This window comes from Syngnathus acus, chromosome 5 (genome assembly GCF_901709675.1).
Source record: "Syngnathus acus chromosome 5, fSynAcu1.2, whole genome shotgun sequence".
Classification (NCBI taxonomy): Eukaryota; Metazoa; Chordata; class Actinopteri; order Syngnathiformes; family Syngnathidae; genus Syngnathus; species Syngnathus acus.
Genome location: NC_051091.1, coordinates 6,647,310 through 6,662,141, shown reverse-complemented (window position 1 = coordinate 6,662,141; position 14,832 = coordinate 6,647,310). Strand labels below are relative to the sequence as shown.

General features: G+C 43.1%; 3 protein-coding genes across 4 annotated transcripts; 2 read left to right on the top strand and 1 right to left on the bottom strand.

The window, feature by feature from the left end:
• Positions 1-2,548: 2,548 nt before the first annotated feature.
• LOC119123618 (protein transport protein Sec61 subunit alpha-like 1) lies at positions 2,549-6,895 on the top strand. Its single transcript, XM_037252855.1, has 12 exons — positions 2,549-2,700; positions 3,439-3,506; positions 3,590-3,655; positions 3,750-3,828; positions 4,133-4,264; positions 4,346-4,455; positions 4,569-4,722; positions 4,801-4,961; positions 5,088-5,285; positions 5,368-5,559; positions 5,633-5,709; positions 5,941-6,895. Exons 1-12 carry the CDS (start codon positions 2,694-2,696, stop codon positions 6,125-6,127), a joined length of 1,431 nt encoding a protein of 476 aa, XP_037108750.1. The 5' UTR covers positions 2,549-2,693; the 3' UTR covers positions 6,128-6,895.
• A 378-nt stretch (positions 6,896-7,273) lies between these two features.
• On the top strand, positions 7,274-9,470 carry chchd4a (coiled-coil-helix-coiled-coil-helix domain containing 4a). Its single transcript, XM_037252910.1, has 3 exons — positions 7,274-7,472; positions 7,754-7,852; positions 8,093-9,470. Exons 1-3 carry the CDS (start codon positions 7,451-7,453, stop codon positions 8,422-8,424), a joined length of 453 nt encoding a protein of 150 aa, XP_037108805.1. The 5' UTR covers positions 7,274-7,450; the 3' UTR covers positions 8,425-9,470.
• Positions 9,196-13,413, bottom strand: si:dkey-202e22.2 (netrin-4). 2 transcript variants are annotated; one of them, XM_037252836.1, is made up of 10 exons: positions 13,312-13,413; positions 11,981-12,432; positions 11,632-11,907; positions 11,134-11,260; positions 10,856-11,044; positions 10,572-10,788; positions 10,363-10,490; positions 10,061-10,129; positions 9,809-9,979; positions 9,196-9,746 (listed from the first exon to the last, which is right to left on the bottom strand). In XM_037252836.1, exons 2-10 carry the CDS (start codon positions 12,296-12,298, stop codon positions 9,610-9,612), a joined length of 1,632 nt encoding a protein of 543 aa, XP_037108731.1. In that variant the 5' UTR covers positions 12,299-12,432; positions 13,312-13,413; the 3' UTR covers positions 9,196-9,609. The 2 variants fall into 2 exon arrangements, with proteins under 2 accessions (XP_037108731.1, XP_037108730.1); XM_037252835.1 differs by lacking the exon at positions 13,312-13,413 and adding an exon at positions 12,770-13,275.
• Between the last annotated feature and the right edge of the window lie 1,419 nt (positions 13,414-14,832).

Sequence of the window (14,832 nt, the reverse complement as noted above, 5' to 3'; positions counted from 1 at the left end):
CAGAGTCAGTAGCCATGCAAATGTATGTTACACAAAACCTCAATAGTCGTGCCATCACACATCTACAGTGCGTAAATAAATGTGTGTACCTTCCCTTGGCCCATTTATTTTTATCACCATGGCGACAATAGGGAAGGCAATAGTGTAAAAGATTTTTGGGACAACATATTCTCCTTTCACCCCAACATGTGCGCTTAATATTCATCATCATCATTCACTAGCAAGAAACTACATCGCACTAGTAAAACGAGGAATGCTTTATTAAACAGATAGGCCAGGACATTCATGCAAGAAGGTCACGAGCATCCTGCCTTGGCCAGCTTGGTCCGACATGTGATCGTCCCTTCATGGCCATCAGAGAATTGTTCCATTGTTTGGCACACTACTTAGTGTGCAAGCATGCGCTGTATGCTGAGAAACGTCCCTTTTGGATTTCAATTGGAAGGCGGGGGGAAATGCTAAAATTCATCCCGGATAGCCGTGTGTGCTCTGCTTTTCGCGAAAGCTCACACCTTGCCCTGCCAGATCGAGAGTAGTGTCATAATTAGAGCGTTATATAAGACAGTCAGTGACGTTAGGCCAGGCGTCTGCGTGCACGGCCTCGGGCTCCCGTCGTACCCGCACGCACGCTAACGCGCTTGCTCCCTCCCGGCTCATTTACACTGACCTCCTAATTCCTCTAATGAATTATCTGAGGCACAGATTAGCTCTCGATTGCCCCTTCTGCTCCATTTTAGCCTGAAGGTCAAATGACGAAAGACTCTGGCATGTAAAATCGGTCGCTGGGTGCTGTACTCTTCCTCTTGTTCCGCGGCCGGACTTCAATTGGATTAGTTGGGGATTAATATGGTGGTCTGGCTGGAAAATAGACTCTAGTCTGGTCTGATATGATTTCAGGACAATTAAATGACATTTTCTTTGCTTTTGACGTGTTGTCATGTAGTGCATGTTTGCATGAATGAACCAATTGGTATCCTTTTGTGTGTTCGTACATGCTTTTAGCATGTCGTTGGTTTAAGTAAACTGACCAAATAGTTTAGTTTAGCTTCACTGCCAGACTTGTCGTCTGATGACTTTTGAACACATATGGTCTCCACATCACTACATGCACTTTTTGCATTGAGTCACCTCTAAAAATAAAAAGAGAGAGCACCAATTAGCCGAGTCGCTGCATATTAAGATCGCAGCCTTGGTCAAATTTGCGTCACTCCGCAGGCTGCACATGTGTTGAGTTACACATATGTTTGTGAAGATCAGCAGTCAGGGTGTGCGCATTCCAAAGTCTGGTCAGAGATTTCATACAGTGAGTTATGATGCATTATGTAATGTATGTACAGTATATAAATAAAGGGAATGCTATTGCTCAAGTCATTTTAACATACAAAAAAAAACTAAATTTAGAACAAAACTTAACATTGGCATCAGTGAAAGGACAGAGACAAATAGTCCAACAATATTTAGTGTTCATTTTATTTAATAGGGCTGATCAAATGTATGTTATTTAATCTGAAATAAAGTTTGTATAAAAAAACATTTTGAAAAAGATCCTAAAAAGTCTAAAAATTCAAATGTTTTAAAGCAAGTACTCCATCACAATAACAGAGGCTCTATGTTGTGGGAATAGCACAAGTATTGAACAAGTGATAAAGTGCTTGTCCTCACCTTCATGTCAGCGAACAACCCTGGCCTGTGGTTATTACGCAACGGTATGAACAAATGTCTCTTTATTTGGGAGCACACGAGCACGCTCTGGGACATCCCTCCTCTGGCTCTGTGGACGTTGTTTTGTTTTGGTTGAAAAGACTTTTTGATGACAGACGTAGAGTGGCAGCAAAATACAAGTACAATACATTGCCTGAGTAGCCTACAACTGCAAACATCTCTTAACTGCATGCAACCGCGATGCATTTTCTACACCGCTCCATTTCTGGACTCTGGGCCTGGGGCATATTTTATTCATTTTTCAATCCAATGCATATATTCTCCTTGTATGATGTTTCAATATAAATTGAACATAGTCGGAATGTAACTTTTTATGGTTAAAAGTGCAGTGGGTCACAATGACCTATGACATTTTATTGTTGGTTCAAACGAAACAAACGTCACAGTTTTTTTTTTTTTTTAAGACCAGGGAAATGGCTCTATCTAGTGGTTTAATGACGTAATTGACCCTCGTCTGTTGTGGACTCGGTTAAATTAATTTTAGCGCCAAATTGTATTGACGGCCAAAAATGTCACCATAAAAAATAAATCAATAATAATGTTGAACTCAAACACGAAAATAAAAATATATGTAAAAACAGCAAGCCGACAGAAGTCTTCTTCTCGTGTTCATGACTGCGGAAGGGTTTACAGCCCATGCTAGACTAGTGCGCCCTCTAGAGATGTGGCGACATCCACGTCACAAACCCAATTTCAAATATGCAAAATAAAACAAATCGCTCGCCTGTATACATCAATTATATCTCTTGCCTTAAGTGTTTTTTGTCAATTTGTTTTGTTTTGTTCTATCGATTTTTAATCCACGGAGTAGTGTGTGCCGCTGGAGAAGTGACGTGTGTTTAGCGGCTGGTGTGGTGACGTGTCTCTACTGCTCGCTCTTTTCTCAACGAGCTGCTGGATGGAGCCACACTGACTCAAGGCAACACGACAACTGGTAGCACTAACTTAGCTGGAGTCGACCCGAGGATACCATGGGAAGTAAGTATGGATTCTTGCAATATCCTCAAAAAGTCGGTTGTCGTTCGTAGTGTACGATTAGCTGCGGTTATTCTAGTGAGCGGTGCCAAATGTAAAGAGGATGGTCGGCATGCTAATTGGCTAACCTTGGCTCAGTAGGTGGCAAGTTGAGCTAGCTTACGCCAGAGCTAATTGGGAAGTTTTTAACTTGCGTCTACACTATAATGTTTAATAAGTAAAACACTGCGTGATAACATCGTCGGTTTTATCTGACGTTAGAGTTTTTAAGTCATTTTACAGCATGCTTGTTATTGAATGCTAGTTAGCCACACGCTAAAGTCTTGCAACGTTAAAATTGTATTTAATTTGAGATTGTTTTTCTTGCTTATTTCTTCGAAACTTATTTTTTATTTTTTTACCGGCAGCCTAAAAGGGATTTAATGAGAAAATTCAACGACTGTCAAACTACCGTTGTGTGTTGCCTGGACATTACCACGTAAAATGTTCAGGACCAGCAAACAAGGTGTTTGTTTGTTGTTGTTTCAAAATCATCGTTTATTACTTCAGCACCAATTTAAAATAAAATGCAATTCCGATCGCATCTATGACTGAACAGACAATTCACATTTGGTTTGTGTGGCAACCGCTGGCTTAGTGATGACGTAGCATGCACAAGAAGGTCACGTAGTATCGAAACATATTGAACACAGACTTCCCCGTGGTTGTTCTAAACAAACTTTATTGCGATTCTTTTTGCAGTTAAATTTTTGGAGGTCATTAAGCCGTTCTGTGCGGTCTTACCGGAAATTCAGAAACCAGAAAGAAAGGTAAGCTTGTCTTACCTATGTTGCATGTATGATCTAATTTTTTAATTTTTTATTAATTATTGCAATTGTTGTAAAATTTACAGATTCAGTTTAGGGAAAAAGTACTATGGACAGCCATCACACTGTTCATTTTCCTGGTGTGCTGCCAGGTGAGTTTATTCATATTATAGCTTTCCATAGCCTCTAAATCGTTTTTTTTTTTTCTTATGTTGTTTGTGACAATGTTTCCCCCCTATAAAATAGATCCCTCTTTTTGGCATCATGTCATCGGATTCGGCCGATCCCTTCTACTGGATGAGAGTCATTCTGGCTTCCAACCGAGGTGCTTGAACTAAATGTGTGGTTTGACTTGTCAAAGCATTGTCAACTCGTGGTAAAAACATCTACCTTATAGTTCTGCAACCAGTCCATATTATACACCATCTCTCACGTCAAAGTCAGCTAGCATGGTTTCACCACGGCACTAATGAGAACAATCATTATAGAAATTGTTAAACTTTGTCATCTATTCAAGACCAGCAACTTCTTTACTCGTTATCAGTCGTGACGCGTTTTCATTATCACGCAGTGGGTCAAAGGTTGTCAGTGTTAGGGTCGACTTGTGCTGATTATACTTGTATGTTCAGGTACTCTGATGGAGTTGGGCATCTCGCCCATCGTCACATCAGGCCTCATTATGCAGCTGCTTGCCGGCGCCAAGATCATTGAGGTGGGAGACACCCCCAAGGACCGTGCTCTCTTCAATGGCGCCCAGAAATGTATGTGTTTTTCACAAGCTATTTTTCGAACTAACTTTTTCATGCATTTGCAGTCATAAATAATCCAATACGTCATTGCAGTGTTTGGAATGATCATCACCATCGGACAGGCCATCGTATATGTCATGACTGGCATGTATGGTGACCCTTCAGAGATGGGTGCTGGAATATGCTTACTCATCATCATCCAGGTAAAAACAAAGAATCATACTCTTGTTTGAACTCTGCTTACAACAGAAAGATTTTAAGAATTTGTGGCTTGACATGCAGTATGCATTTGCTGAGACCATCTGTGTTTGTTTAGCTCTTTGTTGCAGGTCTGATAGTTCTCTTGCTTGATGAGCTGCTCCAGAAAGGCTACGGTCTGGGCTCTGGTATCTCTCTTTTCATCGCCACTAACATTTGTGAGACCATTGTCTGGAAGGCCTTCAGCCCCACCACTGTCAACACTGGACGAGGTTTGGCCGCTTTTCTCCGCACGCATTGACCGGATGTCAAACGGGATGGTGATGTATGTCATCATCTCATTTGGACAGGCACCGAATTTGAGGGCGCCATTATCGCCCTCTTTCATCTGTTGGCCACTCGCACGGACAAGGTCCGCGCCCTGCGAGAAGCCTTCTACAGACAAAACCTGCCCAACCTCATGAACCTCATTGCCACGGTCTTCGTGTTCGCAGTGGTCATATACTTCCAGGTAGGCACAAAGAATGAAATTAATCTTCTTGTCAGATTAGAAAACCCAGATAGTTGATAAGATCAGAAAGAAAGTTCATGTATATAGTAATAATTATCTTTGAATGTATGTCATTGGCCTCATCAGGGCTTCAGGGTGGACCTCCCGATCAAGTCAGCACGCTATCGCGGCCAATACAACACCTACCCCATCAAACTGTTCTACACCTCAAACATCCCCATCATCCTGCAGTCGGCTTTGGTCTCCAATCTCTACGTCATCTCCCAAATGTTGTCCACGCGCTTCAGTGGGAACTTCTTGGTTAACCTCCTGGGAACGTGGTCTGTAAGTGGGGAAAAATGTCTTTGAACGTCCGTGAAGGTATGCAGCAAGACGGGACAGGCCCATCTCAAATTTGATTTCTTAGGACACATCAACTGGTGGACCAGCTCGAGCCTACCCAGTAGGTGGCTTGTGCTACTACCTGTCTCCTCCGGAGTCCTTCGGTTCTGTTCTGGATGACCCGGTCCACGCCGTCATCTACATTGTCTTCATGCTCGGCTCTTGTGCCTTCTTCTCCAAGACCTGGATCGAAGTTTCGGGATCCTCTGCCAAAGATGTATGTTTTGTGGGCCTATGTGCCACTGTACATTTTATGGAGGACTTGTTTTCATGTTCTTCTTTTACTTCAGGTGGCTAAGCAGCTGAAAGAGCAGCAGATGGTGATGAGGGGACACAGAGAGACTTCCATGGTGCATGAGCTGAACAGGTAAAGATCAGCCTGAGAATCGTGCAAAATGTTTTTTCTCTTTTTGCGATTCATCATTCACACCCATGTGCTCCCAGTGATTTTTGAAGTTGCAAAGTGCACCATTTTTTATCCTTATAAGTTTTGATTTGGTTGTTTGCAGATGGTCACTCACGATAAACCTGGGTTAACTCTGTCGTGAGCAAATTGAGCCACAATTACATTTGTTTTGTTTTTTTCTCCCGTTTGCAGGTACATTCCCACCGCTGCTGCCTTTGGTGGCCTTTGTATAGGAGGCTTGTCAGTCATGGCTGATTTCCTGGGAGCCATCGGTTCCGGCACAGGAATCCTCTTGGCTGTGACCATCATCTACCAGTACTTTGAGATCTTTGTGAAAGAGCAAAGCGAAGTGGGAAGCATGGGAGCACTGCTCTTTTAGAAAATGCCAAGTCGACGATATACAGCACCTCCATACCGTGTCACAATTTTACGTTCTGACCTATTTTTTTTGTTTGGGGGGGGTTAATTTGCAGAATCAGTTCATTTTGCATCTGGGATGGTTTTACACCTTTTGTCTCTCTGGCATTGCCAAGAGAGCTATCATTTTGTTTTCCCTCTGCTTTGAGCTTTTTAGTGTCTTTAGCCATTTCTTCCACCCGCAACCATCCACGGTGGGTTCACCTGCCCACCAACTGCTTTGTCAGGTGAAGAATCCCGAAACACACACGAGTGTGTGGTGCTGTCTTAGACTCACCTCGGTCGTTTTTCCACTAAGAACACTACGACGACATAAATTTCAAGCATTTGTATGTGTTAAGGAAAGCCATGTTAGCAATCATGCTAAGTGTTCATGGGGATCTGTTAGCGGGATGTGAAGAGTATGAACAAAATGTATTTTTTGTTATCTAGGCAAGTTGCCAACATTTACTTTTATGTTTATATTCTCTATGGTGGACTGTTCATATTCACTCTGGTCATATGTAGGACACGGTATGTTTGTCCTATATCACTGGCTGGTACAGTTAAGTGATAGTCTGCACTGTCTTGCTCTGTAATTCCCAGACTGAATCACTGCACAAAACTGCCCGAATGGTCAGTAAGAGGGTGGGTTTGATATGGATGCAAAGGGGGGTTCATTTTGGTTTTTACTCTTACGTACCGGACATAATTGTGTTATTAAAAAATATTTTTTTCCAACAATTGGAAATTCTTTGCTTTCATTGAAAGTTTTTGTTTCATGTCAGTTTTTTACAATCGTCTTGTTTTAAAGGACAAAGAAATCGACTAGTAATCAACAAATAAATTAATTTGTAATAGCATGAATCATTAATTAGGCAAATCAGTAGCGGTTTTTGGCACAGGCGGCTGCCGGTTTGGCATTTTCTAAAAATAAATGGTGATCACGTCCAAGAGTCCTTGAGAAATACACTGAAGTTTATTTTTTTCTCCGGCAGGGCCTGGCAGCACACCAAGTGTAGCAAATTTGAACAGGTTAACCCTCCCCAAGCAAGGTTACAGGGAGTACTATTTCTAACAACAGCCCTATTACAATAAGTCAACCCGGTCAACCTACGTGACGTCATCACACTGCGCCGCCGTCCAAGCAGTTTAGGTCAAGAAGTTGAGAGCTCTGGCAGCGGCGCAGGCTATCAGTCAGACCCGATTGTCAGATGAAATCCTCTCCTTTGTGGAGTCTTTTGTCTCGGGCTGGCTATCTTTCACCTCGGCGGTCGAGGTTGGACGGACGCAAAGAGTGGCCGACATGTCGTACTGCAGGCAAGAAGGTAAAGATGTTGAGCGTTCATTCATTTGAGCGCGTGTCTGTGCAATGTCACCGTGGTGCTATCATGCTAAGCTAACTTTCTACTGCCCCCTGACATGTCTTACTGATTCGCTTAAGCGTCTCGTGGATTTATAGTGGATTTATCGTTTTGTTGTTCACAGTACACGCCTGCTTTCATTTGACAAAATTGCTACTGTGTTATGTTCAGTTGTTAAATCAATTATCTGCATCCTTAGTCGTGACACAAGTAGTCGTAGCATTAACTTCATTGTTTGTTTTCAGGTAAAGATCGCATTATCTTTGTGACCAAGGAGGACCATGAGGCCCCCAGCAATGCCGAGCTGATTGCAGAAGATCCACATGATCCTTATGAGGAACAAGGTTCGTCATTTTATATTTAAGAAACTCTATAGTTTTTCTGTTACACCACAGGGTCACTTCCTGTCTGTGTAAACATATCTTTATTTGCATAAACAATCCAGTCACTTATTGGTAGTTTCATGGAATCCTGAATGTGCCTACATTTATGAAACACATGAAACAACCCACCGTGACTTCTCCTCCATTGATTTTAAATGAGCTTCACATCTAAGATGTTCCTGTGGTTTTGTGTGTCTGTAGGTCTCATCCTACCCGATGGCGCCATCAATTGGAACTGCCCGTGCTTGGGCGGCATGGCCAGCGGACCTTGCGGCGCTCAGTTCAAGGAGGCCTTCTCTTGCTTCCACTACAGTAAGGAGGAGGTGAAGGGCTCCGAGTGCATCGACCATTTCCGTAACATGCAAGAGTGCATGCAGAGGTACCCTGAGCTCTATCCTCAGGAGGAAGACAAAGAAAGTTCCAACCAGCCGGAGGCAAACTCTGCTTCCGACTCCACTGAGGGCACCGCCTTATCGTCGCAAACTGACTCTGTTCCATTAAGCTCACCAACAGACAGCCAGACTACCAGCTAAAATCATCCGTCAATCCACAGGCTCTTAAATCTCAGTGTGCAAAACACTGTGTGGCACTTGATGCCCTCTAGTCATTAGAACCACTGAAGAAGGCCTGCCAGTACTGTGGAGGCTTTCATGGGCAGCACCAGAAAATGACTTGAAGTGGAAATATAAGTATATATATATGGTATTGTGGTGGTGAATATGCATAACCATTCCTGGAAGGTCCTGTGGAAAAAAGAAGAAAAAAAAACAAAGCGCATTTCCATTTCCAAACTTTCCAAATGAGCTTTCTTGTAAGTTGGACTACCATTCTGTGCATTACAACACAAAGAATTCTAACACCACAGCTCTCAGAACCACTTCTATACTGCCTTACATGCCATTCATAGGCAAATACAAATTCTGTATTTGTCAAACATACAAGTTTGTTTCTTCTTGTGTAACGTAAACAATCTAAATGATTTAAATTGATATTTCCAGCCCCCTTTGTGATTTGTGTGATAATGTTTGATCGGATAATTTAAAACTATTTCCCTTGCTTTGTCGCTGCCAGGTCACCAGTTTCTTGAAAATGTTAAATTAATTATTTCGAGCGGGTTTTTTTCATCTGAAACAACAACAACAACAAAAAAGTTCTGGTTAACATTATTGGCATCCTTGATTTTTTTTTTTTGTCTGTGTATAATGTATACAATAACTTTTAAAACCACTACATTTTAGTTTTTGTCCGTCCACGGACCACGCTCCGAGACTGACCCAGGATCCTTTTGGCAAGGATGTAAGAACAGACAAAAATGTCAATTGAGAAATGGCTGAGGATAATGGATGCCAATAATGTTGGGCAGAACACAAACATCCGATGCACCGTGATTTGTGTGACGGGATATTACATCATGCCAATGGATTTTTTCTCCTTTGAGGTTTTGTCAAAACAAAAGGAGACTTTATTAAAATCCAGACATTTATACATTCAAGGTCGCCTTCTGTAACTGCTGTGCGTTGAACAACCGTGACTCAAATTTACATCCATTGTTCTGAATAAAATTGTGGTAATGGAAGAATTGTGACTTGTTTTCTGTCTTTCAATGTTGTCTTCTTCCTTGCTTGCTCAGCCTTGCAGTTTTTTTTTACTGCTTCTGTATTGGTGCACTTGTCTCTATTCATTTCCATTCTTTTTAACTGACTTTCTGAACGGAGCCATCATGGGCATCCACGTCGTAGGCCCTCGGTAACGAGGAGACCCAATCTGGGGGTCCAGGGGACCACCGCACTCTGCATCGTGACCAGCAAACGGCCTGTGACAGATTCCTCCGGGCCTGCCAACAGGTACTCCATACCTGCGGACAAAACATTTTCTTCTAACTTTTCTGTGATGTGCTAGAAGTGCACATGTACTTGCCTGGGTTTAGGATAGGGCAGGTGCATCCACGGCTGGTCCAGGACACAGGAAAGATGCTGGCTGTTCCCGAGCTCAGAGCCGTCAGACCTGATCGTAGGACCTTGCGCACTTTGACCCGCACTTCTGCATGGCTGCCTTTGTCATGAGCTGACACCACAATCGCTTTCATCGCTGTCGGGATTGACACCAGTCCACGGTATGTGCTCGGATTACATTAGTCACAATAGAGGCTTAGAAGTGAAATCTCCTTACCATAGTCATGTTTAATTTTGCAGAGGTCAGACACTCTTTTTAGCTTCTTCTCCTTACAGCTACACTTACCTGTGCACACACACAAACACTTAGTAGAGCAACATTGACTGCTGCAGTTTCATTTTTTTTAATTAATCAATTTATGTATATTTATTTATTCAAATTAGTTTCTGAAAACGCCATTAACTTTAATTTGTATGAATTAATTAAAAAATTTTTTTAAGACAAGTAGAATTCGCATAGGCTCATGAAGGTACCGCATGGATTTTGCATATGACACAAAAACTTCCAGTTGAACACACCTGAGGAGTGCAGCACAGAGACTGCCTGCTCTTTTGGCCACTGTGCCTCTTCGTCCATAAACAAAGGAGAATCCAACGCAGGGATTTTTCCACCAATGGGTATGTTGAACAGCTGATTATTAGAATGGCTGCAACAGCCAAGCAGGAATTAGAAAGTCATCTCCTTGGTGATTTTGTAAATGACTAGAAACAAAGTGTAGAGCGCTCACCTGTCCAGACACTTCCCATTGGTGGGATTGCAGCTGTTGGGACACGAGCAGGCTTTGCACCCTTCACTTCCAAAGCCCCAATAGCCAGGCATGCAATGAGTACAGCTTGTGCCCCCGACGCCCGTTTTGCATTTGCACTGCCCGCTGCGAGGGTGGCACCAGGTTTCCTCAGCTCCAGAATGTGGAGACAAGGAGCCTTGGTGGTCACACCAGCATCCTGAAAGACAAAACACATTTCCTCTTTCTGTCTCTCTCTCAATAATGATTGAGCTACACTCACTCACGTTGACAAGTGTGTGGTGAGTTGATAGGCAGGTTTGGGTGACGGCGGTAGCCATGACGACAGCGCTGGCACCTGCGTCCAAATGTGTTGTGTCTGCAGCCGTGGCAGACCCCGCCGCTCAGGCCACCGGTGGAGAGCCACACTCGCCGGGAGAAGTGGCAGCTGTCTGCGTGGTCGTGACACTCGCATTCTGATGACAGTTGGAGAGGAGAAAGAGCATTGAGTTGTCGTGAGGGGATTACGAGTTGTTGGATGACTTTCGTATCACCTTCCGCTTACTCTGGCATTGATTTGCCTCGCCGCTGCTCCCGTTGGCGGGTTTCCAGGGACGGTCGTTGTAGAGCGGCGCACACTTTTCGCAGTGTAAGCCGACTGTGTGGTGAGTACACACGCAGCGACCGGACACCTGCAAGGTTCATCTTTTATTACTTAACAATACAACTACACAATTGGTTAAAATATTGAAAACAAAATATTTTACAGTCCATTTTTTGTGCAAAATATTATATATATATAAAAGTACACACACAGCGACCGGACACCTGCAAGGTTCATCTTTTATTACTTAACAATACAACTAAACAATTGGTTAAAATATTGAAAAAAATATTTTACAATCCATTTTTTGTGCAAAATATTTTTTTATCTGGTTAGTCGATTAATCTGTGGAATAATCGATAGAGTAATCTATTCTAAAAAGATTTGCTAGTGACAGCCCAAATGTTTATTTAACACTGCCATCTAGTTTAAAAGTTAGAAAAAAAAACACACACTCACCATGGTACTATGCAGTTTTGTGTTTTGACGTTTACGTCGTGCCTCACAATGCTCAGCATGTCCGTGGCACAGGCACGTCCCTTGGGCCAGCAAATTATAAACAGCATAAGGAGCGGGCGTTGGCAGTGTTTGTTGCTTTGAGCTCCACTGAAGAGGACAAATCTGAGCTCTCAGCAGTCTGATACGCAGATTGGTGAGGGTCATGCGTGTAAGCGCTTCCGGACTGTAGGGGTCAAGTAGTTTTGCGTTGTTTGGGTCGAGTATCCGTAGTATCACCTCGGAAGAGACAGTTCATGATTTCAAATGTGACTGCCGGTGTGTGGAAAAAGATGATCATGACACCTCTTACCTCCCCACCACTGCAGGGTGCTGCGCTGCTGTAGCGGGATGTACACAAAGAGCCGGGCCAATTAAAATCATCGGGCAAACCAAACTCCACGCTACAATTGTCTGCAAAGACCTTCAGAACATCCCAGGATTTTCCAAAGTCGGTCGATCGCTCGACCATCATGGCAGCGGGCCGCGGCGACCGGAACGACAAAACCACGTGGGACAGGCAGAAGCGTGTTTCCAGGTCCAGACGGATTTCCTCCGGCATCCCCTGCGTGGTGGCTTCCGCGCTTGATTCCCAAAAGGTATTTGGATGCAAGAAAGGATCATCTGTCATATGACTCGCTGGGTGGGGACACGGGCTTTGGTCACGGGAGGTGTTCCCGCAGCTCCCTGAGAGGGTGATGAGAGCTCTGCCTGTGGCCAGGTTCCTGACGGGTGGACCGCAGGCGTGCTGTGCACATCTGGAAACTGAAACACAAATCGGTGCGGTTTTGCGATGCTTTATGATTAACCAAGGCACACCAAAGATACAAAAGCTAGATTTAATTGTTTAACAATTCATTAGATTCTCTCTTAGTTGGCTTTCTCCAAATACACACTCGGGTTACCTTTCATAACATCCAAATGTCACCTGTAACTGAAGAACCTTTCCATTCAAAGAAGAAAAAGCCTTCTAACATTGGGAAAAATAAGAATGTAGGTTGTAGTTAGTGTTTCTGATAGTTAAGATGTTATGCCTGATGACTCACTTTTTTTATATACACTTTACAAAATGCGCCACCCGTAAATAAAACGAAGAGCTCACCTGCTCCACTTTGCGCCAAACCCGCAAACATCCAAATGAGCAACAGCAGCCGATGTTCACCTTTCCCAAACATTCTAAACGTTCTGTCTTCACTTATTTACAACCTACATGCCAAAAACCTTCTGGAGGATACGGCACCAATATGACTATGAACGCACAATAGCATCTTAAACTGGACGTAGCAGCTACAACGTCTGTTTCTAATCTGATCTTGGACGGGTAAAATCCTCAAACACCAATTTAAAAATAGCCATTGCAATTATAATCCTGCCCGAATGAGCATTAAATTAATTCCATTTTGTCCGGATGAAGTCATGAATCCTTCCACGGGAGGAAACCAAACAAAATACATATGTCGCAGTTGAGTGGCCAACATTGGTTATTTCCTCCAGTCAGATTCAAAGCTGCTCTAGAGTGCAGCGTGCGCTCTATTTATCCACGCAAACCACCCACAAGAAAGTCTCCCCACACATGCGCGCACCGTGGGAAGGGGGGGGGGGGGGGGGATATCGACGTGTTATTCTGCTCTGCATTACTCCTACCTGCCAGTTATTTTCCAAAGTAACGAGCTCAGCTGCATCTGCTTCTCTTGTTTTCGATCTGCACTAACTCTAATTTACGCGTCCCTTTGAAGCGTGATGTGGGGAAACCCGAGACGAGGATAAAAATAGCCGCCAGTGCAGTCGAACTATAGAAACCACAATTATCTGACAAATTAAAGTGGCTAAAATAATATAATCATAAATATGGTTGACATCAAAACAATATGAAACCTGCAGAAGGAGCTGAAGCTTCGAGGTTCCATTTGGCAGGATATTTTTTTTACACATTTTAATTGAAAACTATTCCATCTATTGTCATACTTAGTTAATCACCATATAATTAGAGACGAACTACCTGCTCCCATTTCCCGTGTCCAATAAAAAAAAAAAAAAAGTTCGCCTCACTCACTCACCTCACGTGAAAGGCTTTGAAGGTTGCAAAAAGGCAACACAGCCTTTCAGTCAATAATGGTTGCACAGTTTTATGTCGTTATGATTATGACTTGCCATAACTGGGTATCTTCTCACTAGGCTGAATGTAAAACTTTATTTCTTCCTTGCGCGTTCTCCATAGAAATTGAACAAATGAGAGGAAAAATCGAATGCAGTTGTTTGAAGTTCTGGACCACTTGTTGTGGTTTAAGTGTGCCCCTCATCTGGGACATGGTAGTGATTATTGAAGGTCCTTCTGGACTCATTACCGGTGTCTTTAATGGACTGCACAGGGTCCATCTGTGATCCCGCCAACTCATGACGCCGACTTCAATGCTGAGCCAAAGAACGAGTTCACTGCTAAAGCCATCAAGAATATCAGTTGCATGCAGGCAGCTGACTGTGCTGCTGTGCCACATCCAGTGTGTTAACATGATTTCAGTGGCTTTCATCTTTAAAAGTGACACCATTGACACTGACCATGCTCAGAGCAGGCGCCCCTTTCAAGCGCTCTAACTATTGGTTGATTAAAGGCGCAGCAGCAATTCGAATTAAGTGGCAGTTGTGCATGACGTTCACTTAATTGTGCAGAGTTTCACAAGGCCTCACTAATAATACTAGGAAAAGGCTCAGCTTTGGGTTCTTGTTGGTGCAGCCTGATGGGGAATGTTATTATGTCCTGTTTGCCAAGATCTGATCCTTGTGAGGAGCTCATCTTGGCAACACATATATTTTACATTTGGATTGCAATTCCTTTCCTCTCTTGTTAAAATGGCTAATCAAAGCTCTAATGCTCTGTTTAGTTTTTATTCTGTTACATTTATAGTACAATTAGGGCTGCAAGCTACGTTTGTAGAGTTGGCTTACCACCATTGTCATCTTTGTAGCGGCTTTAGGCTCCAAAGAAAGCTGCAGCACTGCCAAGTGAATGTTTGAAGTCAAACCACCTCGTCGTTAAATGAGGTCATTGTTTTGAGAATCACCCCAGAAACAGAATTTCACTATCCATGACATCTGAGCTAAGCCAATCTTTGGGCATTGCTCTTCGGCTCCATTATAAAGACTTTTTCATTTGGCCTGATGGAGCAC